Source organism: Salmo salar, chromosome ssa17, assembly GCF_905237065.1.
Source record: "Salmo salar chromosome ssa17, Ssal_v3.1, whole genome shotgun sequence".
NCBI classification, from domain to species: Eukaryota; Metazoa; Chordata; class Actinopteri; order Salmoniformes; family Salmonidae; genus Salmo; species Salmo salar.
The window spans coordinates 35,584,605-35,611,955 of record NC_059458.1 but is presented as its reverse complement, the minus strand read 5'-3'; the positions used below and the strand labels follow the sequence as shown (position 1 = coordinate 35,611,955).

Genomic DNA, 27,351 nt, shown 5'->3' with positions numbered 1-27,351 from the left:
GTCCGAAATGAACCTAGATCAGGCATCTTGCAACTGGCTCAAGTATTATCTAATGGACATAATGTGTGGTTGCTTAGTGACGGTATCAAATCTAGATTCCTCAATATTGCAAAAGGTGTTCCTGCAGGCAACGTTCTCTCTAAACTGTGCGCGGCTGCTCACTTCCTCCAGGACTGCAGTCAGAATAAATTCCATGCCGCACAGAGACGGAAGAGATTGAACTTCACGGAGTTTGCCCCATTAGTTTGCACTATATAGAGCAACGTTTTTTTCTATGATCGAACCGATATTATATCAGCCCTTTTTCAATGCAACAAACCAAAACAAATAACTTTTCAAGATTGAGTCTGTGATTTTGTTGTAGGCAGAGCCAGTCCGAACCGAGTAGAATTCTATTGGCTCGAGTAGCCCACGACCGGTCTTTCAATCACCAGCGAGTGAATGCGCTGTTCAGATCAGAGCTGCGGGTGTTGACATTCTTTGCTAGTTAGCGAGATATTAAACCAGTTATACATGGGTATGGGTCAGCAATGGGGAATTACTGCTAGTCTACAATTCAAGCTGTCTATGAAAAGGCTACATTTCAAACTGTCTTTGAAAAGCCAGTCAGGGAAAAAGCTTGTCTTAATTAAAAGGGCAGTGTTCTATTTTGAGACAGGCTTGAATATGCAAATAAGCCAATAAGTGCACGGTTTCGGCTGGGAAGCATGCTGACGTGTTAAAGGCTAACAAAAAGTCTGTCTTACAATGTTTTCAGTGGTCCTACATTGTACCCCTATTTAGACCTGAATTAGCAGACAGTCTAAATCCAGATTAGTGAAAATATCGGATTACTTAAACCATTTGTAACAGAATATCAGTTAGCCCAGCATAAACCTTTCCTTTCAACACCATGGAGTGAATCCTTACCACTGCTACACCTGGCTATCAGCCACCCGAGCTTAGTCTGGCAGTGAAACAGTTAATGCCTTTTTTATAAACATAGCTGATATGGCTGACTTGGTTAAACAAATATGGTTTCTACTGACTCCTTGTGGATTTGTGTAAATCGATAAGAACCGCCTAGTTAAATCAAGGTTAAATAATAAAATATGTACATGCTAAAATCACCACTGTAAAACACACAGGGTGTTCACTCCTTAGGCCCACCTTCCTTTCTGCGTCAGACTTCAGCCTCATGTCTGGGGTGGAACATCTACTTCTGAAAGTACCATGCTTAGATTCATAATGACATCTCAGATTGAATTCTTTGCAAACAGCGATAGTGTCGATGCAAACAAGACGCACTGGTTTGCCATTGGAGAAATACGATGAATATATTGTAGAACAGTCTATTAATATAGACATTGGTGATTTTACCACTGTAATCAGATCAACATTATTATGTTATGGTCATTGAATTGATTAGCCCACTAACCACGTGTTAAATGTGTAGTGTAGCCCACACTGTGTAGGACTATGAATTGGGCAGCTACAGGCTATTTGTTAACAGGATAATTATGTTCTGGCCTGCAGACTAGCTACAAACTCAGCATTAAATTGACTGGAGGCCAAACCTAGTTGCCCCCGTTGTATATTGTAAATTCAATCTCCCCCTTCACTATCATCAATCAGATAATTCAAACGTGTGGATATAGTGCTAAAGTTGAAGGACTCATTGTCTTGGTGAATTGAAATTATGTTGTTCCCCACCAGTGACCTCAGAAGTGGAAACAACGATACAATGTAGTCCAACAACATCTCTCTCAAACAGCACAGATGTGAAACGTGTTTCACTGTAGAAGCACTGGTCCTCTTACATTTTAATTCCAGGTTGATAATCACAATATTTAAGGGCATATCAGATGGTCTGCTCTGACCATAACAGTCACACCAAGCATAAGGTTGGTTGATATAATGGGTAAATAATGTACCCATGAAAACCCTATGAAATAGCTCCCCAATACCGTCTGATGTATATATTTAATGTATTACATTAATGGTGACCACAGCCCTTCCAACAATACATTTGAATCGTATTTTACTGTGATTGAATACATTCAGCAGGGTGGAAACAATGTATTCCATTTCAAATGTGTCTCCCAGTGCAGCTTTAGTTCTGGGCTATTATGACACATCTGTCAGTTTCTTCTATGTTCCTAGGTTTAGTACAATAAAAAACATATATTGTTTTTTGGGCATTACCATTCCACAAAAATGCCATGCTATATTTTTTTTTATTGTACTACCATCGCACATTTTTCTAAGGGCTGTTCTTCACATTGGAGTGCTGCTGCATGTCCATTGTCTCTCTTAACCATGTCGGGTGGGCCGGGCACAAAGGTCAAGGCGGCTCTCCACTTCCCTCCAGTAGTTATTTAACAAGCCTGATAATACATCACTCCTGACAGACACAAGCAGAAATGTAGCAGCCTATACACCTAATCATTAGTGATCTGACATGCTGTATTGCATGGAAACTGTAGGCTACTAACAACAGCAGCTACATAGTCTAGTTTACTATGGTCCTGTCCATCTGACCAGGGTAAACAAAGTGGTAAGGTTGTGTATTGTATATACAGTATTTCATTTAAGAGAAAAAAGTGTTTGCCCAGCATAAATTCATATACAAACATTTTTCATTACAATCTTGTCATTTAGCAGATGCTCTTATCCAGAGCAAATTACAGGACAGATAAGAGTTAATTGGCTTGCTGAAGGGCACAATGACAGATTATTCACCTAGTCGGCTCAGGATTCAAACCAGCGACCTTTCAGTTACTGGCCCAACACTCTTAACCGCCAGGCTACCTGCCGCCAGATCAATTAACTTCAATACAGTTATTCAAATACATTTATCATCAATGACTAAAATAATGAATCAAGAATTAAAAGACAATTTAATAAACAAGTCAGTTCATAGCCTGTTTATCATTAAACAAAAGTTGTTTAATATAAAATAATCCACCCAAACTAACGCTAAAAACGGATCATCACACCATCTTTATCTGATATACACCGTGTACAAAACATTCAGAAACACCTTCCTAATATTGAGTTGCACCCCCCTTTGTCCTCAGTACAGCCTCAATTCGGCAGGGCATGGACTGTCCAAGGTGTTGAGAGCATTCCACAGGGATTCTGGCCCAATTCTTCCCACAATTGTGTCAAGTTGGCTGGGAGCGGATCTCTACTCCGAATAGCTTGTTCCATCTCCTCCCACAGATGAACAATTGGATTGAGATCTGGTGACTCGGCAGGCCACTGCAGTAAGCTGAATTCACTGTCATGTTCTTGGAACCATTCCTGGACAAGCCTTGTGGCATGGGGCATAATCCTGCTGAAAAAAATCTATTTGCAGATGGATACACTGCTGCCATGAAAGGATGCACCTGATTGGCAATGATGTTTACATATCCTGTGGTATTCAAACGCTGCTCCACTTCTATCAAGAGACCCAATGTGTGCCATGAAAACACACCCCTCACACCACCACCACCAGCCTGCAATGTTGACATATGGAATGGATGCATGTACTCATGGTTTCCTCTATACCCTAGTCCTCCCATCTGCATGAAACATCAGGGATTCATCAGACCAGGAAATGTTTTTCAAATTCTCCAGCGTCCAGTCTTTTAATTCCTTAGCCCACTGCAACTGCAGTCTCTTGTTTTCTGCTGAAAGCTAATGGGGATCCATAATAAATCCATAATAAAAACTACATCATTAAGGATTATAGCTTTCGCCTGGGTTCACCTGGTCAGTCTATGTCATGGAAAGAGCAGGCATCCTTCATGTTTTGTACACTCTGTACATGTTGTGTCAATCAGCTCTTTCCCATAGAAAACTGCAGAGAGAAGCAGTACCACCCAGTCAACCATCAGACTCCATTGTGAGACGCCTCACAGAGGATATTCAACCTTAAGGGCAAATCCAAGGTCATCTCAATATCTTTACAGTATAAGCTAACAAAACACACCAAAACTGACAAGGTGCATACTGATCAGTAAAGAGAGGCTAACCGTTCCTCTGCACAGTTCTCTCACAGTGAGAAACAATAGGATTACAATAGTGTTCTACGCTTTCTTCATTTGATCCAATTCAACGTTGCCAATTATTTTATGAGATGATAAATAAGTGGAGTGTCTAATCTTAGCTGGTCTGAGAGAACTGATGAGGCTTCTCTCCTTTATGTATACTTTGGTGTCTTTTTAAATTGCCCAATCTGTAGAATCTCTTCTCACAGTCAGTGCAGTGACAAGGCTTCTCTCCTGTGTGTATACATTCATGTCGTTTTAAGTGGCACAGTAGAGAAACTCGACACACAGTCAGAGCAGATGAAAGGCTTCTCTCCTATGTGTGTTCTCTGATGACCTTTTAGCTCAGCTGTTGTTTTAAAACATTTTCCACAGTCAGATCAGTGGTCCTTTATGTTTACCTTGGTGTCTTTTTAAGGTACCCAGTCGAGAAAAACTCTTTCCACAGTCAGAGCAGGAGAAAGGCTTCTCTCCTGTGTGTGTTCTCTGATGACGTTTTAGCTCAGTTGATGTTGTGAAGCATTTTACACAGTCAGAGCATATGTAAGGCTTCTCTCCTTTATGCATACGTTCATGTGATTTTAAGTTGCTCAGTAGAGAGAAACTCTTTCCACAGTCAGAACAAGAGTAAGGATTCTCTCCTGTATGTATACGTACATGTGCTTTTAAGTTGCTCAGTTGAGAGAAACTCTTTCCACAGTCAGAGCAGGAGTAAGGCTTCTCTCCTGTGTGTGTTCTCTGATGACGTTTTAGCTCAGTTGATGTTGTGAAGCATTTTACACAGTCAGAGCATAAGTAAGGCTTCTCTCCTGTATGTATACGTTCATGTCTTTTGAAGTTGCTCAGTAGAGAGAATTTCTTCCCACAGTCAGTACAGGAATACAGATTCTCTCCTGTGTGTAATTTTAGGTGTATTTTTAGCTTTGATAGAAATGGAAAAATCTCCTCACAATGTGGGCAGTGATGAGACCTCTTAGCGCTTTGATCTTCCTGCTGTTGCTCTCTGGATGTAGAGAATGTGTCAACATGGTTTCCTATGTGAACAACATCAGAAGAACTAGTCAGTTAGTGTGATATACAGTACCAGTCCAACGTTTGGACAAACTTACTCATTCAAGGGTTTTTCTTTATTTTTACTATTTTATACATTGTAGAATAAGTGAAGACATCAAAACTATGAAATAACACATATGGAATCATGTAGTAACCAAAAGTGTTAAAACAAATCAAAATATATTTTAGATTCTTCAAAGTAGCCACCCTTTGCCTTGATGACAGCTTTGCACACTTGGCATTCTCTCAACCAGCTTCACCTGGAAGGCTTTTCCAACAGTCTTGAAGGAGCTCCCACATATGCTGAGCACTTGTTGGCTGCTTTTCCTTCACTCTGCGGTCCAACTCATCCCAAACCATCTCATTTGGGTTGAGGTCGGGGGATTGTGGAGGCCAGGTCATCTGATGCAGCACTCCATCACTCTCATTCTAAGTCAAATAGCCCTTACACAGTCTGGAGGGGTGTTTTGGGTCATTGTTCTGTTGAAAAACAAATGAGTCCCACTAAGCCCATACCCGATGGGATGGCATATTGCTGCAGACTGATGTGGTAGCCATGCTGGTTAAGTGTGCCTTGAATTCTAAATAAATCACTGAGTGTTACCAGCAAAGCACCCCACCATCACACCTCCATGCTTCACGGTAGGAACCACACATGCAGAGATCATCCATTCACCTACTCTGCGTCTCACAAAGCCACAGCAGTTGGAACCAAAAATCTCGAATTTGGACAAATCGCACCAAATTACAGGATTTCCCTCGGTTTAATGTCCATTGCTCGTGTTTCTTGGCCCAAGCAAGTCTCTTCTTCTTATTGGTGTCCTTTAGTAGTGGTTTATTTGCATCAATTCGACCATGAAGGCCTGATTCACGCAGTCTCCTTTGAGCAGTTGATGTGTCTGTTACTTGAACTCTGAAGCATTTATTTGGGATGATATTTCTAAGGCTGATAACTCTAATGAACCTATCCTCTGCAGCAGAGGTAACTCTTGATCTTCCTTTCCTGTGGCAGTCCTCATGAGAAACAGTTTCATCATAGCGCTTGATGGTTTTTGCAACTGCGCTTGAAGACACTTTCAAAGTTCTATAAAATGTTCTGCATTGATTGACCTTCATGTCTTAAAGTAATGGACTGTCATTTCTCTTTGCTTATTTGAGCTGTTCTTGACATAATATGGCCTTGCTCTTTTACCAAATAGGGCTATCTTCTGTATACCAACCCTACCTTGTTACAACACAACTGATTGGCTAAAATGCACTAAGGAAAGAAATTCCACAAATGAACTTTTAACAAGGCACACCTGTTAATTGATATGCATTCCAGGTGACTTCCTCATGAAGCTGGTTGAGAGAATGCCAAGCGTGTGCAGAGCTGTCATGAAGGCAAAGGGTGGCTACTTTGAAGAATCTCACTTTTTTGGTTACTACATGACTACATATGTGTTACTTAAAGTTTGTTTTCACTTATATTACAATGTAGAAAATAGTAAAAATAAAGAAAACCCTGGAATAAGTAGGTGTCCAAACCTTTGACTGGTACTGTCAATGTCAATCAAATGTATTTTATAAACCCTTTTTACATCAGCAGTTGTCACAAAGTGCTTTACAGAAACCCAGCCTAAAACCACAAAGATCAAGTAATGCAGACGTAGAAGCACAGTGGCCAGGAAAAACTCCCTAGAAGGCAGGAAGCTAGGGAAGAAACGCAGAGAGGAACCAGGCCCAAAGGGGTGGCCAGTCCTCTTCTGGCTGTACCGGGTGACATATGTATTCATATCAGTAGGCTGTACAATACAAAAGGGAATAAAACTATTCTAAAAAGGGGCAAAAGTCATAAATTAGCCATATCATACTCCACTCACTATCACAAGGGTTAGTAACTACACCGACTAATTTCATAGAACTTTAAAACACTGGCAGTTTGTCTACTTCACTTCTTTAGTCTACTCTCTGATCACTCCAGATAACTCAGTGAATATAACAAATGCTGACAATTCTGGTGTTAAACCATGCAAGTGTCAGTAGCATGAAATAACATCTACCTTCTCATTGAAACAGTTCATCATGAAACAGTTCTACTGCAACTTTTCATACAGAGTGATAAGTTGGAATGAATAACAAACTTAGATAGAACCTGCTCTTACCATGAGAAACAGATTTCCCAATCTTCTCCTCCTCTTCTTCATCTTTAATGATGACATTCAGGTCCAGTGTTTGACTGCAGTCTTCCAGCTTCACTGATGCCATCTCTGGATCCTGCAGTGCAAACTGGGCTCCACTGTCACAATCAGGACCCAGTGAATGAATGTAGGTTTGGACATAGTCTGGAATGAGAGAGGTAGGCTAGGTTTGTCCTCACTATTGATGTTACCAGCCTCAGACTTATTTTCTAGTCGTCCTGTATTAACAATGTGAAACAGACACAAAAGTTAGTCTTCACAGTTCAGGCACGTTCTTTATTCTCAAAAAAAATATTATATTTCTTCTTGTCTCTTCCAAGATCGCATAGCAGTCAGACGTCCTTTGTCGTCCTCTTGTCATGTCCCATGTATTTATATATTTACATATTTTCTTCGCATATCTTTTTATATATATTTTTTCTAAAAACTCAACCTCAAAACACTCTCCAGCAACCCGCCTCACCAATAAAAAAAAAAAAAGAAGTATTATTTACCTAAAATCTGAAATCCACAACAGAAGCTAGCCAGAGGTTAGCCAGAGGTTGGCCAGTTCACTGGCTAACGTTGGAGTTCAGCTAGCCACGGTTGGCGGTCATCGACTATCCCTTAGCTCAAAAAGCTATCGCCAGTTTTGTACAGCGCGACTCAGACCAGAGCATACCGGACCTATTTTTCTCTCCATATCCCCGGATTTCTACCGCAGGCTCTGGACATTTACACCTGGATCTTGCAGCTAGCTAGCTGCTACCCGAGTGACTTTTGGCTAACGTCGGTCCCGGAGCTAACATCAATTATTCCGGAGCTATCCAGCTGAAGAATTCCATCAGCCACTCCTGGGCTACAATCACCTACCCGGACCCATTTTACTGCCGATGCGGAGCCCCATCGGGCCTTCACGACTGGACTACCGACGTTATCTGCCCGAGGGAGTTATCCAACTGGCCCCTCTGTCGCGACGTAACCTGAACGCCCATCTGCGGCCCGCTAATCGTTAGCTGTCTTATCGGCTGCTATCTTAATAGGTCTACCGGACAATTTTCTTGGGCCACTATAACTATAACTATTTTGCCAATTGGACTGGTCCCCCCTACCACACGGAACCCCACTAATCTACAGACGGAAACACACGAGGTGGCTAAAAACAACCTCCCTCCATCTTCTGTCAGCTTGCAACCTATGGCCCTAGCTGTCTGAATCTCACTTGGACATTTATGATCACTCGGCTAAGCATGCCTCTTCTTAACCTGTTTGGGATAGGGGGCAGTATTTTCACGGCCAGATAAAAAACATACCCGATTTAATCTGGTTACTACTCCTGCCCAGAAACTAGAATATGCATATAATTAGTATATTTGGATAGAAAACACTCTAAAGTTTCTAAAACTGTTTGAATGGTGTCTGTGAGTATAACAGAACTCATATGGCAGGCCAAAACCTGAGAAGATTCCATACAGGAAGTGCCCTGTCTGACAATTTGTTGTCCTTCTGTAGCATCTCTATCGAAAATACAGCATCTGTGCTGTAACGTGACATTTTCTAAGGCTTCCATTGGCTCTCAGAAGGCGCCAGATAGTGTAATGGGGTGTCTGCTGTCTCTGGGCGAAGAACAGCAGGAGAATTTGTTAGTGGTCAGCCTGGGAACAGTGAGACTGAGAGGCGCGTTCACGAGAATTCTCAATTTTTTTCTTTCAGCCTTTGAATGAATACAACGTCGCCCGGTTGGAATATTATCGCTATTTTACGAGAAAAATAGCATAAAAATGGATTTTAAACAGCGTTTGACATGCTTCTAAGTATGGTAATTTGTCACGAAATGCGCTCGCGCGTCACCCTTCGGATAGTGACCTGAACGCACGAACAAAACGGATGTATTTGGATATAACTATGGATTATTTGGAACCAAAACAACATTTGTTGTTGAAGTAGAAGTCCTGGGAGTGCATTCTGACGAAGAACAGCAAAGGTAATCCAATTTTTCTAATAGTAATTCTGAGTTTGGTGAGCCCCAAACTTGGTGGGTGTCAAATTAGCTAGCCTGTGATGGCCGGGCTATGTACTCAGAATATTGCAAAATGTGCTTTCGCCGAAAAGGTATTTTAAAATCTGACACCGCGATTGCTTAAAGGAGTTCTGTATCTATAATTCTTAAAATAATTGTTATGTTTTTTGTGAACGTTTATCATGAGTAATTTAGTAAATTCACCGGAAGTTTGCGGTGGGTATGCTAGTTCTGAACATCACATGCTAATGTAAAAAGCTGTTTTTTGATATATGAACTTGATTGAACAAAACATGCATGTATTGTATAACATAATGTCCTAGGAGTGTCATCTGATGAAGATCATCAAAGGTTAGTGCTGCATTTAGCTGTGGTTTTGGTTTTTGTGACATATATGCTTGCTTTGAAAATGGCTGTGTGATTATTTTTGGCAGGGTACTCTCCTGACATAATCTAAAGTTTTGCTTTCGATGTAAAGCCTTTTTGAAATCGGACAATGTGGTTAGATTAACGAGAGTCTTGTCTTTAAAATGGTGTAAAATAGTCATATGTTTGAGAAATTGAAGTTATAGCATTTTTGAGGTATTTGTATTTCGCGCCACGCTCTATACCATTGGATATTGGTGAGGCGTTCCGCTTGTCCAATGCTGTTCTGGTTAGTGTTTATTGGCTTATTTCACTGTAGAGCCTCTAGCCCTGCTCATTATACCTTATCCAATCTTTCAGTTCCACCACCCACACATTGTTTTCAATTATGTTTCTAGAGACAATATCTCAATCATCATCACTCGATGCCTAAGTTTACCTCCACTGTATTCACATCCTACCATACCTTTGTCTGTACATTATACCTTGAAGCTATTTTATCGCCCCCAGAAACCTGCTCCTTTTACTCTCTGTTCCGGACGTCATAAACAACCAATTCTCATAGCTTTTAGCCGTACCCTTATCCTACTCCTCCTCTGTTCCTCTGGTGATGTAGAGGTGAATCCAGGCCCTGCAGTGCCTAGCTCCACTCCTATTCCCCAGGCGCTCTCTTTTGATTACTTCTGTAACCGTAATAGCCTTGGTTTCATGCATGTTAGCATTAGAAGCCTCCTCCCTAAGTTTGTTTTATTCACTGCTTTAGCACACTCTGCCAACTCGGATGTCCTAGCCGTGTCTGAATCCTGGCTTAGGAAGTCCACCAAAAACTCTGAAATCTTCATCCCTAACTACAACATTTTCAGACAAGATAGAACGGCCAAAGGGGGCGGTGTTGCAATCTACTGCAGAGATAGCCTGCAGAGTTCTGTCCTACTATCCAGGTTTGTACCCAAACAATTTGAACTTCTACTTTTAAAAATCCATCTCTCTAAAAACAAGTCTCTCACCGTTGCCACCTGCTATAGACCACCCTCTGCCCCCAGCTGTGCTCTGGACACCATATCTGAACTGATTGCCACCCATCTATCTTCAGAACTCGTGCTGCTAGGTGACCTAAACTGGGACATGCTTAACACCCCAGCCATCCTACAATCTAAGCTTGATGCCCTCAATCTCACACAAATGATCAATGAACCTACCAGGTACCACCCCAAAGCCGTAAACACAGGCACCCTCATAGATATCATCCTAACCAACTTGCCCTCTAAATACACCTCTGCTGTTTTCAACCAAGATCTCAGCGATCACTGCCTGCATCCATAATGGGTCAGCGGTCAAACGACCTCCACTCATCACTGTCAAATGCTCCCTGAAACATTTCAGTGAGCAAGCCTTTCTAATCAAACTGGCCCGGGTATCCTGGAAAGATATTGACCTCAACCCGTCAGTAGAGGATGCCTGGTTATTCTTTTTAAATGCCTTCCTCAACATCTTTAATAAGCATGCCCCATTCAAGAAATTTAGAACCAGGAACAGATATAGCCCTTGGTTCTCTCCAGACCTGACTGCCCTTAACCAACACATAAACATCCTGTGGCGTTCTGCACTGGCATCGAACAGCCCCCGTGATATGCAACTTTTCAGGGAAGTTAGAAACCAATATACACAGGCAGTTAGAAAAACCCAGGCTAGCTTTTTTCAAGCAGAAATTTGCTTCCTGCAACACAAACTCAAAAAAGTTCTGGGACACTGTAAAGACTATGGAGAATAAGAACACCTCTCAGCTGCCCACTGCACTGAGAATAGGAAACTCTGTCACCTCTGATAAATCCACTATAACTGAGAATTTCAATAAGCATTTTTCTACGGCTGGCAATGCTTTCCACCTGGCTACCCCTACGGCGGTCAACAGCACTGCACCCTCCACAGCTACTCGCCCAAGCCTTCCCCATTTCTCCTTCTCCCAAATCCAGTCAGCTGATGTTCTGAAAGAGCTGCAAAATCTGGACCCCTACAAATCAGCCGGGCTAGACAATCTGGACCCTTTCTTTCTAAAATTATCTGCCGAAATTGTTGCAACCCCTATTACTAGCCTGTTCAACCACTCTTTCGTGTCGTCTGAGATTCCAATTCCAAAAGATTGGAAAGCAGCTGCTGTCATCCCCCTCTTCAAAGGAGGGGACACTCTTACCCAAACTGCTACAGACCTATATCCATCCTACCCTGCCTTTCCATGGTCTTCGAAAGCCAAGTCAACAAACAGATTACCGACCATTTCGAATCCCACCGCACCTTCTCCACTATGCAATCTGGTTTCAGAGCTGGTCATGGGTGCACCTCAGCCACGCTCAAGGTCCTAAACGATATCGTAACCGCCATCGATAAGAAACAATACTGTGCTGCCGTATTCATTGACCTGGCCAAGGCTTTCGACTCTCAATCACCACATCCTCAATAGCCTTGGTTTCTCAAATGATTACCTCGCCTGGTTCACCAACTACTTCCCTGATAGAGTTCAATGTGTCAAATCGGATGGCCTGTTGTCCGGGCCTCTGGTAGTCTCTATGGGGGTGCCACAGGGTTCAATTCTTGGGCCAACTCTTTTCTCTGTATACATCAATGATGTCGCTCTTGCTGCTGGTGAGTCTCTGATCCACCTCTACGCAGACAACACCATTCTGTATACTTCTGGCCCTTTTTTGGACACTGTGTTAACAACTCTCCCGACGAGCTTCAATGCCATACAACTCTCCTTCCGTGGCCTCCAACTGCTCTTAAATAAAACTAAATGCATGCTCTTCAACCGATCGCTGCCTGCACCTGCCCGCCCGTCCAGAATCACTACTCTGGACGGTTCTGACTTAGAATATGTGGACAACTACAAATACCTAGGTGTCTGGTTAGACTGTAAGCTCTCCTTTCAGACTCACATCAAACATCTCCAATCCAAAGTTAAATCTAGAATTGGCTTCCTATTTCGCAACAAAGCATCCTTCACTCATGCTGCCAAACATACCCTCATAAAACTGACCATCCTACCGATCCTCGACTTCGGCGATGTCATTTACAAAATAGCCTCCAATACCCTACTCAATAAACTGGATGCAGTCTATCACAGTGCCATCCGTTTTGTCACCAAAGCCCCATATACTACCCACCACTGCGACCTGTACGCTCTCGTTGGCTGGCCCTCGCTTCATACTCGTCGCCAAACCCATGGGCTCCAGGTCATTTACAAGACCCTGCTAGGTAAAGTCCCCCCTTATCTCCACTCACTGGTCACCATAGCAGCACCCACCTAAAGCACGCGCTCCAGCAGGTATATCTCTCTGTTCACCCCCAAAGCCAATTCCTCCTTTGGCCGTCTCTCCTTCCAGTTCTCTGCTGCCAATGACTGGAACGAACTACAAAAATCTTTGAAACTGGAAACACTTATCTCCCTCACTAGCTTTAAGCACCAGCTGTCAGAGCAGCTCACAGATCACTGCACCTGTACATAGCCCATCTATAATTTAGCCCATACACCCACCTCTTCCCCTACTGTATTTATTGATTTTGCTCCTTTGCCCCCCATTATTTCTATTTCTACTTTTCACTTTCTTCCACTGCAAATCTACCATTCCAGTGTTTTACTTGCTATATTGTATTTACTTTGCCACCATGGCCTTTTTTGCCTTTACCTCCCTTATCTCACCTCATTTGCTCACATTGTATATAGACTTATTTTTCTACTGTATTATTGACTGCATGTTTGTTTTACTTCATGTGTAACTCTGTGTTGTTGTCCGGTCGAACTGCTTTGCTTTATCTTGGCCAGGTCGCAATTGTAAATGAGAACTTGTTCCCAACTTGCCTACCTGGTTAAATAAAGGTGAAATATTTTTATATATTTTTTAAATTGTTCAATTATCTAATTCAGTGCTTGACCTGGACTGAAATAGGTGACGGTACTCAGCTCTGGTGAGCTCCTGTCCAAGTCAAGCACTGATCTCATTTCAATAGATCTGGTAGCTAAGCACTGACAACAAAACATGGATTCATTCACATTAAACAAAGTACATGCTTTAAAATAGTCTACACAATGTGAATGCACTTAAACTATAGTAGACTCCACAAATTCCCATAAAAGCCAAAATGACTCAAACCATTTAGTACAATGTTGCAGTATGTTTTAGGCAGCACTATGTACTATTTTCCTGAATAACCTCGTCTTCACTGTATTATTCCAATCAAAAACCAATTGTATTTCCGTTCACACCATAGTAACATTTGTAAAGATAGAAGAAACAACTGAATGTGTCTGAATATTACAACACATGATCATCATTACATTCAGCTTCAAACCTGTAGTGCGACCTTGAAATTGTCTCTCTGCACCTGCACTGAAGCCCATTGGCGAAGACAGAGTGGACAGCGCCATTTTACCAGCTCGTGAATTTTACACAAAACCAATAACATGCTAAACAAACTCAGAAATCTCAAATAAATGTATTCTTTATTAAAATGACCTTGAGGAAATGATGTACATCCATTCAGACAAACCCAAGGCTTCTAGCTATGTGACTTGTAAAATAGTTGATCACAATCACCTGGTTTGACTAAAAAATAAAACATCCAACCTTTACCAAACGTGATAATACCTTAACGGGTGTTACCTAGCATGGAATGACATGTTCTTTTGATATTAGGAAGTTTAAACCTGCTACTACATATCTGTATTAATAAATAGAAACCGACACAAAGGTTCTTGACATCACAGTTCTGGCATTTTCTTTATTCTGAAGAATGGTGCATGCCTGCCTGGAAGGGTAGTGGGTTCCCCCACTACCACAGTGCAGCCACAGAACAATGAGACAGATATTTCACCGGATGTATAAATGTGAAGCATCCACTTAGCGTTTCCACTCACTACCAAATATGGTAGTGAGAGGAAGCCCACTGGCCGGCAGTGGAAGAAGATGGATTTTGGCCGACATTCTGCAAAATGTTTTAATCTATGAAACACCTGATCTTAATACAGTTTTCTGTTACCAAAAGTAAAATCTGTTATGAACAGAGTGGACTAAGTTTTGTAGACTTTACCCTTTGCAAAAGTTAAATAATTGCGTTATTTAGAAGGAACGTAAAGGTGAATTGAGTTATTGCACACGAGTGCTTCACAGAGGAGTTCCCTAACAGAAATATGCAGATGTGTTGTATAACGCACCAATAGGATCTCGCTGACTGTGCTTGGCTCTGCACACTATGACTGATCTGTTCCCATTGGAAACGACCGGCTGTGGTCTAATCTTGGATTAGTTAGAAAAAAACTTTGGCGCAACCGTCCATGCATTCAGGGAACCTTGGGATGGCCCTACCACATTATATGAGAAGGGAGGTGCTTCATTTGAGCCAGATCCTCCAGCACCTCTCAGTTTTGTAGTCTTTCATTCCAGAACCCATTTGCCAGGATCAGGTAGCCTACCACTTGTGACATTTTTCTGTCCACTGTTTGCAATGTAAAAATCCTAATAAAAGCAATCAGAGTAATTACATTTGGATTCCTCTGTAATTGTCATGCCTCCTAAAAAACGTAATGTGAAAACGTGCCTGATATTCTAATAATTGATTCATGTTGGGCCATCCCAGGTTAATGGTTTGTGCAACATTGTAGCCTATTTAGACCAAGGCGTGGCCATTGCTGTGGTGAGAGAGAAGCACGCCTGTATCTCTCACAGAACTACAATGAGATTCACTTTCTATGATCTCTCTCCCTCTCTGTGCTGTTATAGACATGAGCCAGCAACTCATCTCTCCAGCATTGCACTTCTTCATTTATTTCCTAATAGAATAATAGCTGTGGGAAGTGTGTTTTTATTTATTTAACTAGGCAAGTCACAAATTCTTATTAACAATTACAACCTACCCCGGCCAAACCCGGACGACGCTGGGCCAATTGTGCACCGCCATATGGGACTCACAATCACGGCTGGATTTGATGCAGCCTGGATTCAAACCAGGGACTTGCACTGAGATGCAGTGCCTTAGACCGCAGCACTCTGTAGTCTGCTCAGAAAGAAATTAAATAATTCCCAATACTGCACCAGGAGTAAGCCTAGAATTTAGCCACAGAGGATCAATAGCAAAAACATTTTTAAATAGACTAGTTGTGGATTGTGTGTAGCTAAATCACAAGGCATGTCTACAGTCAGGAACGTGTGGCAAATCTGTCAGTGAACAGCATGCAGCCAAAACAGGCCTTTAGCAATATTTCTAATACAGTCACTGGAAAACACAGGTTGTAAAGCAAATGGATCCTGCTGAAAATAAAATACTAATCTGTCTGTATGTTACCAAGTTATCAACTTCCAAATAGGCCTATTGACAACAGCATGTTTTACAAAGTAAAACAAGAGAGAGATGAGCTTTTGTCCGGTGAGTGAGCTGCACATCATTGGGTGAGTCAGTGAAACTGGAAAGCTTCTTTAGGACTATAACTTCCTCCTCATATTGTACAATGTGTTTCTCCTCACACCTGGCCTAGGCTATTGATGGATTAGAGACAAGGTCGTTTTTATTGATCTCAGATTCTCAGTTTGTCAGTGTCAAAGCAGCCTGTCATTTTGGTCATTTGTGAGGTATTAAACCTGGACTACGAGGAGCACAATTGGCCCAGCGTCGTCCAGGTTTGGCAGGGGTAGGCAGTCATTGAAGATAAGAATTTGTTCTTAACTGACTTGCCCAGTTAAATAAAAAATGTAATAATAATTTACCTTTTAAGATTCTGTGAAAGTCTCCAGTCATCTAAAATGTAGAATTGCATGAAATCTGTTTATAAAAGGCCACATTGTTCCAGAACTCTAGGCTACAAAAAATGAACAACTTCCGCAAGTGTCTCTACACCACTGCTCTATGCCAGTACGCTAAAGCCATGATAATGCAACCAATGCTTTATTATAAAGGTATTTTATTTAATATGTGTTCTGGTACCTCAGAACCCCCCAGGTCACCCCCCTCTTGGGCTCACTTTTGGTTCCAGCACCTCCCAATTTACACAGTAAGCATTGGAGAAGTGGGTAGCTGCTGCTGCCTCCTCCAGGACACATCTTCTTTACATAGAGTTCATCAGGCTGTTGATTGTGACATCTGGAATGTTATCCCACTCTTCAAAGGCTGTGTGAAATTCCTGGATATAGGAGGGAACTGGAACAAGCTGTCGTACACGTCAATCCAGACCATCCCAAACATGTTCAAAGGGTCCCATGTCTGGTGAGTATGCAGGCCATGGAAGAACTGGGACATTTTCAGCATTTTAAATTGTGTACAGATCCTTGCGACGTGGGGCTGTGCGTTGTCATGCTGAAACATGAGGTGATGGCGGCGGATAAACGACAGGACAATGGGCCTCAGGATCGTATCATGATATCTCTGTGCATTCAAATTGCCATCATTAAATACAATTGTGTTGGTTGTCTGTAGCTTATGCCTGCTCATATCATAACCCTGATACCACCATGGGGCACTCTGTTCACAACATTGACATCAGCAAACCGCACGCCCACAACACCATTCACGACAGTCTGCAGATGTGAGGCTGGTTGGGCATACTGCCAAATTCTCAAAAACATTGTTGGAGGCAGCATAAGGTACAGAAATTCACATTAAATTATCTGGCAACAGCTCTGGTGGAAATTCCTGCAGTCAGCTTGCCAATTGCATGTTTCCTCAAAACTTCAGACATCTGTGGCATTGTGTTGTGAAAAAAAACAGCACATTTGAGTGGCATTTTTGAATTTATTAGAGATCCCCATAAGCTGCTGCCAAGCACCTACTCAGCTACTCTTGTCTCCAGCACAAGGTGCACTTGTGTAATGATAATCATGCTATTTAATCAGCTTCTTGATATGCCACACCTGTCAGGTGGATGGATTATCTTGGCAAAGGAGAAATGCTCACTAACAGGGATGTAAACAAATGTGTGCACAAAATTTGATAAGAAATAAGTGTGTGTATGGAACATTTCTGGGATCTTTTATTTCACCTCGTGAAACATGGGACCAACACTTTACATGTTGTGTTTGTTTGTTCAGTGTAAACTTTTTTTTTTTTTTTAATCATACAAACTATCAATAACAACATTTAAATTAAACTAAATCAGCCGGCTTTTCTGTTCTAATCAGCTCCCTACACAGGCTGAGAAGGATCCTGTAAGAGCGGAACATTATCTGGTGACAGTAGTCCTTGTAGTCTTGGAGGCCCAAAAACGTCTCAGCTGCAGATATGATGTCCAGCTTCTTGGACATCTTGTGCAATACAATTAATAACTGTGGCTATAAATACTAAAATATCCACCTTCTTCACAATAAGTGTATCCAGATCACTTGATTGACGTACAACATTTACAACTGGTTGTGGTGCATCCACCACCATATCATCTTCAGAACTGTGGCCTCTTGCCCCTATAACTCTCTTAAATACACTTAGGTTGGAGTCATTAAAACTCCTTTTTCAACCACTCCACACATTTCTTGTTAACAAACTATAGATTTGGCAAGTCGGTTAGGACATCTACTTTGTGCATGACAGAAGTAATTTTTCTAACAATTGTTTACAGACAGATTATTTCACTTATAATTCACTATATCACAATTCCAGTGGGTCAGAAGTGTACATACACTAAGTTGACTGTGCCTTTGCTTGGAAAATTCCAGAAAATTATGTCATGGCTTTAGAAGCTTCTGATAGGCTAATTGAAATTTGAGTAAATTGGATATGTACCTGTGGATGCATTTCAAGGCCTACCTGCAAACTCAGTGCCTCTTCGCTTGACATCATGGGAAAATAAAAATAAATAAGCCAAGAAGTCAGAAAAATAAAAATTGTAGACCTCCACAAGTCTGGTTCATCCTTGGGAGCAATTTCCAAACACCTGAAGGTAAAACGTTCATCTGTACAAAAAAATAGTACACAAGTATAAACACCATCGGATCACGCAGCCGTCATACCGCTCAGGAAGGAGAAGCGTACTGTCTCCTAGAGATGAACATACTTTGGTGCGGAAAGTGCAAATCAATCCCAGAACAACAGCAAAGGACATTGTGAAGATGCTGGAGGAAACAGGTACAAAAGTATCTATATCCACAGTAAAACGAGTATTGAAGCAACATCTCAAGACATCAGTCAGGAAGTTAAAGCTTAGATGCAAACGGGTCTTCCAAACGAACAATGACCCCAAGCATACTTCCAAAGTTGTGGCAAAATCGCGTATGCACAACAAAGACAAGGTATTGGAGTGGCCATCACAATGCCCTGACCTCAATCCTATATTAAAAGCATGTGCGCGCAAGGATGCCTACAAACCTGACTCCGTTACACCAGCTCTGTCAGAAGGAATGGGCCAAAATTCACCCAACTTATTGTGGGAAGGTTGTGGAAGGCTACCCAAAACGTTTGACCCAAATTAAACAATTTAAAGGCAACGCTACCAAATACTAATTGAGTGTATGTAAACTTCTGACCCACTGCGAATGTGATGAAAAATAAAAGCTGAAAAAATAATTCTCTCTACTATTATTCTGACATTTCACATTCTTAAAATAAAGTGGTGATCCTAACTGACCTAAGACAGGGAATATTTACTAGGATTAAATGTCAGGAATTGTGAAAAATTGAGTTTAAACGTATTGAGTAAGGTGTATGTAAACTTACGATTTCAACTGTAGGAGATTTGCTGTACAGTCCTGATCCTTGACACCTAAACCTCTTTCACACTAACAGGGCACTCTGGGAATTCGGGAAAACGACCCCCACCACAGTTGCATAATTTTACATTCACATACTCAACAATAACATATTCCTTCCGTCTGCAAACACTTGACATATGGCCAAACCTTTTGCATTTCTTCCATTGCATCGGGTTTTACACCAACTCTCTTATGGGGTATCTTATATATCCCAGCTTTACATAGGGTGGTAGATACTCTTCATCAAACATCAATAATAGATATGAACTTTGCTCCTTTTTCACATTCTCTATACGAGTCAAGCGATGTGCATTTGCGTTGTCCTTCTTTGGGATTTGGTTGGCGGATCGCATCCAACTCTTCGGTGCATACACCACCTACTGTACTGGTGTGAGACCATTCATAGCCTACATGCATTCAATTCATTGATACACTGATTTATACAAAATTTCCCTGACAACTATTTGCCCTCTAAAAAATGTGAGGAAAAATGTTCTTGGTTCGTGCAGTAGACTGTGACCTAGGGGGCCTGTCATGGTCTGGGGCGTTGTGTCACAGCATCATCGGACTGAGCTTGTTGTCATTGCAGGCAATCTCAACGCTGTGCGTTACAGGGAAGACATCCTCCTCCCTCATGTGGTACCCTTCCTGCAGGCTCATCCTGACATGACCCTCCAGCATGACAATGCCACCAGCCATACTGCTCGTTCTGTGCGTGATTTCTTGCAAGACAGGAATGTCAGTGTTCTGCCATGGACAGCGAAGAGCCCGGATCTCAATCCCATTGAGCACATCTGGGACCTGTTGGATCGGAGGGTGAGGGCTAGGGCCATTCCCCCCCAGAAATGTCGGGGAACTTGCAGGTGCCTTGGAGGAAGAGTGGGGTAACATCTCACAGTAAGAACTGGCAAATCTGGTGCAGTCCATGAGGAGGAGATGCACTGCAGTACTTAATGCAGCTGGTGGCCAAACCAAATACTGACTGTTACTTTTGATTTTGACCCCCCCCTTTGTTCAGGGACACATTATTCAATTTCTGTTAGTCACATGTCTGTGGAAGTTGTTCAGTTTATGTCTCAGTTGTTGAATTTTGTGTTCATACAAATATTTACACATGTTAAGTTCGCTGAAAATAAACACAGTTGACAGTAAGAGGACGTTTCTTTTTTTGCTGAGTTTATTTTTACCTTGCCAGCTCAGGGATTCGATCCAGCAACCTTTTGTTTACTGGCTCAACGCTCTAACCACTAGGATACCTGTACGTATTCATATGAGTAGGCTGTGCAATACAAAAAGAGAATGAAACTATTCTAAAAGTATCTCATAAGTCATGAAAATAATGACCTACATCATCCTCCACTCACTGTCACAAGGGTTAGTAACTACACAGACTCACTTCATATCATCCTCCACTCACTATCACAAGGGTTACTAACTACACAGACTCACTTCAGAGAACTTCAAAACACTGGCAGTTTGCCTACTTCACTTCTTTAGTCTACTCTCTGAACACTCCAGTGAATAAAACAAATGCTGACAATACTGGTGTCAAACCATGCAAGTGTCAGTAGCATGAAATAATATTTACCTTCATGGAAACAGTTCAACATGAAACAGTTATACTGCAACTTTTCATACACAGTGGGAAGTTATAACAAACAACAAAATCAGATAGATAGAATCTGCTCTTACCATGATGAACAGATTTCCCAATCTTCTCCTCCTCTTCTTCATCTTTAATGTTGACATTCAGCTCCAGTGTTTGACTGCAGTCTTCCAGCTTCACTGATGCCATCTCTGGATCCTGCAGTGCAAACTGGGCTCCACTGTCACAATCAGGACCCAGTGACTGTAGGATTGGACTCAGTGTGGAAGGAGAGAGGCAGGCTGGGTTTGTCCTCACTATTGATGTTACCGGCCTCATACCTGAGTCGGCAAGTAGTACAAGAGAAACAGACACAAAAGTTATTATCTTGAAAGTTCTGGCAATGTCTTTATTCTCTATTAAATATATTATATTTTTTATTGTTCAATTATCTAATTCAGTGCTTGACTTGGACTGAAATAGTTGCCGATAAACATTTTGGGTGCCGGTACTGTTTATATTTAGGTGCAGGAGCTCCACAATACTTTTGAGCTAATACTTAACCTATAGAAGATAAATGCATAAAAGACTCAAAAACCATTAAGTTCAAGGTTACAGTTTGTTTTAGGCAGCACTATGTGCTATTTTCAGTAATAACATTAAATTCGCTGTTTTACTTCAAAAAACAATTATATTTCCTGTTCACATCATTGAAACGTTTATAGATAAAGACAAACTTTGTGTCAATATTATTTCACATGTAGAAAATTGATAATCATTACATTTAGCTTCAAAATAGTAGTGCAACCGTAAAATGGTCTCCCTCTGCTGCACCCACACTGCCTGTCTCATAGCAAAGGGTCTGAATACTTATGTAAATAAGGTATTTCTGTTGTTCATTTTTTAGAAATGTGAAAACATTTCTAAAAACCTGTTTTTGCATTGTCATTATGGGGTATTGTGTGTAGACTGACGAGGAATGTTTTTTATTTAATTCATTTTAGAATAAGGCTGTAACGTAACAAAATGTGGAAAAAGTCAAGGGGTCTGAATACTTTCCGAATGTACTGTATGTATTCATGAGTAGGCTGTGCAATACAAAAGGGGAATAAAACTATTCTAAAAGTATCTCATAAGTCATGAAAATTATGAGCTATATCATCCTCCACTCACTATCACAAGGGTTAGTAACTACACAGACTCACTTCATATCATCCTCCTCTCACTATCACAAGGGTTAGTAACTACACAGACTCACTTCATATCATCCTCCAGTCACTATCACAAGGGTTAGTAACTACACAGACTCACTTCATATCATCCTCCACTCACTATCACAAGGGTTAGTAACTACACAGACTCATTTCATATCATCCTCCTCTCACTATCACAAGGGTTAGTAACTACAGACTAATTTCATAGATCTTTAAAACACTGTCAGTTTGTCTACTTCACTTCTTTAGTCTACTCTCTGATCACTCCAGATAACCCAGTGAATAAAACAAATGCTGGCAATACTGGTGTCAAACCATGCAAGTCTCAGAATGAAATAACATCTACCTTCTCATTGAAACAGTTCATCATGAAATCCTGCCCTGCCTTTCTAAAGTCTTCAAAAGCCAAGTTAACAAACAGATCACCGACCAGTTAGAATCCCACCGTACCTTCTCCGCTATGCAATCTGGTTTCCGAGTTGGTCATGGGTGCACCTCAGCCACGCTCAAGGTCCTAAACGATATCATAACCGCCATCGATAAAAGACAGTACTGTGCAGCCGTCTTCATCGACCTGGCCAAGGATTTAGACTCTGTCAATCACAGCATTCTTATCGGCAGACTCAACAGCCTCAGATAGAGTTCAGTGTGTGAAATCGGAGGGCCTGTTGTCCGGACCTCTGGCATTCTCTATGGGGGTGCCACAGGGTTCAATGCCATACAACACTCCTTCCGTGGCCTCCAACTGCTCTTAAATGCTAGTAAAACTAAATGCATGCTCTTCATCGCTACCCGACTTGCATCACTACTCTGGACGGTTCTGACTTAGGTATTTGTAGTTGTCCACATATTCTAGGTGTCTGGTTAGACTGTAAACTCTCCTTCCAGACTCACATTAAGCATCTCCAAACCAAAATGAAATCTAGAATCAGCTTCCTATTTCGCAACAAAGCCTCCTTCACTCATTCTGCAAAACATACCCTCGTAAAACTGACTATCCTACCGATCCTTGACTTCAGCGATGTAATTTACAAAATAGCCTCAACAAATTGGATGCAGTCTATCACAGTGCCATCCGTTTTGTCACCAAAGCCCCATATACTACCCACCACTGCGACCTGTGTGCGCTCATTGGCTGGCCCTCGCTTCATATTCGTTGCCAAACCCACTGGCTCCAGGTCATCTATAAGTCTTTGCTAGGTAAAGCCCTGCCTTATCTCAGATCACTGGTCACCATAGCAGCACCCACCTGTAGCACGTGCTCCAGCAGGCATATTTCACTGGTCATCCCCAAAGCCAACTCCTCTTTTGACCGCCTGTCCTTCCAGTTCTCTGCTGCCAATGACTGGAACGATTTGCAAAACTCACTGAAGCTGGAGTCTTATATCTCCCTCTCGAACTTTAAGCACCAGCTGTCAGAGCAGCTTACCGATCACTGCACCTGTAAACAGCCCATCTGTAAATAGCCCACCCAACTACCTCATCCCCATATTGTTATTTTTTTTTGCTTTTTTGCACCCCAGTATCTCTACTTGGACATCATCATCTGCACATCTATCATTCCAGTGTTAATGCTAAATTGTAATTATTTCACCACTACGGCCTATTTATTGCCTTACCTCACTAATCTTACTACATTTGCACACACTGCATATAGATTTTTCTATTGTGTTATAGACTGCACGTTTGTTTATCCCATGTGTAACTCTGCGTTGTTGTTTTCGTCGCACTGCTTTGCTTCATCTTGAGAACTTGTTCTCAACTGGCCTACCTGGTTAAATAAAGGTGAAATAAAATAAATAAAACAGTTCTACAGCAACTTCTCATGCACAGTGGGAAGTTTTAACGAATAAACAACGTAGTTAGATAGAACCTGTTCTCACCATGAGAAACAGTTGTCCCAATCTTCTCCTCCTCTTCTTCATCTTTAATGTTGACATTCAGCTCCAGTGTTTGACTGCAGTCTTCCAGCTTCACTGATGCCATCTCTGGGTCCTGCAGTGCAAACTGGGCTCCACTGTCACAATCAGGACCCAGTGACTGTAGGTTTGGACTCAGTGTGGAAGGAGAGAGGCAGGCTGGGTTTGTCCTCACTGTTGATGTTACCGGCCTCAGACTTAATCTGAGTCGGCCAGAAGTAATGAAGAGAAACGGACACAAAAGTTAGTGCCAAAACTGTCAAGAATTTCTTTATTCTCTAAAAATATGGTTTATATATAGGTGCAGGAGCTCCACAATACTGTTGAGCTAATATTCTATAAGAGGAACATGAGCTCAAACAGTAGACATTTGAGGTGACGGTTCTCAGCTCCAGTGAGCTCCTGTCCAAGTCAAGCACTGATCTCATTTCAATAGATCTGGTAGCTAAGCATTGACAACAAAACATTAATTCACATTAGCCAAAGTATACACTTTAAATTAGGCTACACAACTCAATGCACTTAATCTATAGTAGATTTCCTGAATTCACATAAATGCCTCAAAAAACATTTAGTACAAGGATGCAGTATGTTTTAGGCAGCACTATGTACTATTTTCCTGAATAACCTTGTCTTCACTGTATTACTCCAATCAAAATCAATAGTAACATTTATAGACAGAAACAACTGAATGGCTCTGAATATCAGTACACATATAGAAAACTGATAATCATAACATTTAGCTCCAAAACAGTAGTGCAACCGTAAAATTGTCTCTCTCTGCTGCACCCTCACTGCCTGCACTGCCTGCACTGAAGTACGTTGATGCAGACCGAGGGGGAACCGCCATTTTACCATCTGGTGAATTTTACACAAAACTAAAAACGACATGTAAAACGAACCCAGAAATCTCAGCTAAATGTATCCTTTATGAAATTACCTTGACGAAATGATATACATCCACTCAGACTAACCCAAAGTCTCTATGTGACTTGTAAAAAAGTGATCACGTTCACTCATGCGGTTTGACGCAAAAACAGCACATAAAGCCTTTTTCAAACGTGATAATCACTTGACGTATTTGTTACCTAGCATGTTATTACATGTTCTTTCGATATTAGAACGTGCTATTACATACCAGTAGTAATACATTTGAAACAGACACAGAAGTTGTCGTCTCGACTGCACAATTCTGGCGTGTCCTTTATTCTGAAGAATGATGCGCGCCTGCGCGGAACTGCCTTCTCCTCACTACCAGTTTCTAAACCCAGAGACGTAACAACGCGAGACTTCAGAGAACGCCTGTGAAGCAGACCAAGCCGTGGTTTGAGAAGTTAATGAGAGAAGTGAACAATTCTGATACTTTTGCAGCGGCTAATGGGGATCCTAATAAATACCTAAAAGATTCCGTCGGCACACACTTGAAACATGGCCATTCTTTTATCAATTTCATAACTGCAGTGGTTTATTCACAATAGCTCTTACTGCGTATCATACATATTCCAGCATCACAGGTAGCCTAGAGCGTTGGGGCAAGTAACCGAAATGTTGCAGGATCGAATCCCCGAAATGACCAGGTAAAAATCTATCTCTCTGCCCCTGAACAATGCAGTTAACCCACTGTTCCCTGGTAGGCCGTCATTGTAAATAAGAATTTGTTTTTAACTGACTTGCCTTGTTAAAAAAAAAATATTTTTTTAAATCACATGAGTAGGCAGACCGAGGTAAAGTTGGTTTTATATTCATTCATTCGCCAAAAGCCATTTAAAATTGAAAAATCAATAACTAATTCATTGATTGTCACAAAAATACATATGGTTTATTCTATAAATGTCTAGCATACTTAAACAACCTTTGAGTAGAATTTCCAGTTTTGAGTTTATAGAAATACATAATCTGTCAAATGTCATAAAACAACTAATTCACCGTTTGTCACAGAAACATCAAACTATGTATGATTTGTTCTATAAATGTAAAGTATATAGTCTAGTAGATTGTCGCGAAAGAAAAAATGTGTTATAGACGAGATAAAAACGTCAAGACCGGAGAGAGAAAGGTACGTTTACCATTGAATTTGTTTAGTTGGATTGTGGATTCTGCTGGGCGATTTATCATTGGAAATTAGCTAGCATTTTGGCCTGCTAGTTAACTGCAGTGACATAACTGTAGCTAGCAAACGTACCTAGCTAAGTAGCAAACGTTCGCTGGCGTTATTGTTAGGCCTGCTAACTAGTTACCATATCACATTGTACAGAATATACTTTCCATGTAGTATGTTGAGTTTTGTTTGGATTAGCTAGGTAGTTTTCTAACCTCGACTAGCTACTGTAACTAGCTGATTTACCTAACCTAAAGCTGACAAATAGTTATAATATGGGCGCTACTCACTAGCTAGCTGGGCTCACCTTTGTGTGAAGTTAGCCACAATAACGATTATCCTCATCAGTGGAATTTTACGGATCGCCTTCATAATAAAAGTCCCCAATTGGAAACAACAGGTTGTGGTCAATCTTGGGTTGGTTATACAAATATTTTGTGTTAGTGTAACAGTACTCTTCTTGCGTTGTGTACAATCAATCATCGACACGAACTCCAACGTATAACACCAGTCATGGAGATTTATTCTGATAGAAACGGCACAAAATTGCACGTCATGCAATGCACGGCTCACCATCCAACTCTGCACTCACGCACTGTACAAAATATACAAACCCCCCCCACCAGACACAGTAAGTTGCTAGCTAATATTAGCTGGAATTCTCTACAACAAAATGCACAACAAATATGCACCAAAAAAATGCTACATCTTATGTGTGGTGTTCTAGTAATATTTACAAACATATTGATATAAATTGTACATTAAAGTCATCACTTGGGAGTATAAAAATCACTTTTGACGTACAGTGCTTTGCAACCAACAATTTACCGCTGGTTTGGTGCTTGTTCACTGGGACGATTCTAACTGAAACATCCTCCCTCGTAAGCAAGCTACGCAAACCAGCAAATAAGATGCCATATTGAGTAGGTGAAGGCAAGACAAAACTAAAACCAAAAACCCATTGGCTTAACAATAAAGTGGCAAGGGGAATCACCAATATAACCCTGTTACACCTGCTAATATTAATATCTTTAACTAAATATGCAGGTTTAAAAATATATACTTATGTGTATTGATTTTAAGGCATTGATGTTTATGTTTAGGTACATTCGTGCTATGATTGGGCTTTTTTCGCGAATGCGCTTTTGTTAAATCATCCCGGTTTGGCGAAGTAGGCTGTGATTCGATGATAAATTAAC

The 27,351-nt window shown here is 41.2% G+C and overlaps 3 protein-coding genes across 13 annotated transcripts in view; 1 reads left to right on the top strand and 2 right to left on the bottom strand.

Moving 5' to 3' along the window:
• Positions 1-27,351, top strand: part of LOC106592258 (zinc finger protein OZF-like) — a 510,174-nt gene that overhangs the window by 397,331 nt on the left and 85,492 nt on the right. The gene's annotated exons all lie outside the window — the stretch shown is intronic.
• Positions 1-27,351, bottom strand: part of LOC106574981 (zinc finger protein 2) — a 348,997-nt gene that overhangs the window by 283,942 nt on the left and 37,704 nt on the right. The gene's annotated exons all lie outside the window — the stretch shown is intronic.
• Positions 1,949-25,622, bottom strand: LOC106575980 (gastrula zinc finger protein XlCGF17.1). Of its 5 annotated transcripts, none has more exons than XM_045698558.1 (5): positions 25,193-25,622; positions 24,019-24,257; positions 21,029-21,262; positions 7,214-7,393; positions 1,949-5,050 (listed from the first exon to the last, which is right to left on the bottom strand). In XM_045698558.1, the coding sequence occupies exons 2-5, from the start codon at positions 24,119-24,121 to the stop codon at positions 4,392-4,394; spliced, it is 1,176 nt and encodes a 391-aa protein (XP_045554514.1). In that variant the 5' UTR covers positions 24,122-24,257; positions 25,193-25,622; the 3' UTR covers positions 1,949-4,391. The 5 variants fall into 5 exon arrangements, with proteins under 5 accessions (XP_045554514.1, XP_045554518.1, XP_045554513.1 ...); XM_045698562.1 differs by lacking the exon at positions 25,193-25,622 and adding an exon at positions 24,995-25,170 and having other exon boundaries at positions 21,029-21,255; positions 24,246-24,257; XM_045698557.1 differs by lacking the exon at positions 25,193-25,622 and adding an exon at positions 24,995-25,162.

Excerpts from the sequence above, each read along its gene's own strand:
- LOC106575980 (XM_045698557.1), bottom strand. The coding sequence starts at position 25,014 with ATGTATATCATTTCGTCAAG. Across the intron at positions 24,258-24,994 it reads ATGTATATCATTTCGTCAAG|ATTAAGTCTGAGGCCGGTAA; the intron begins GTAATTTCATAA and ends TGGCCGACTCAG. Across the intron at positions 5,051-7,213 it reads TGGGAAATCTGTTTCTCATG|GAAACCATGTTGACACATTC; the intron begins GTAAGAGCAGGT and ends TTGTTCACATAG.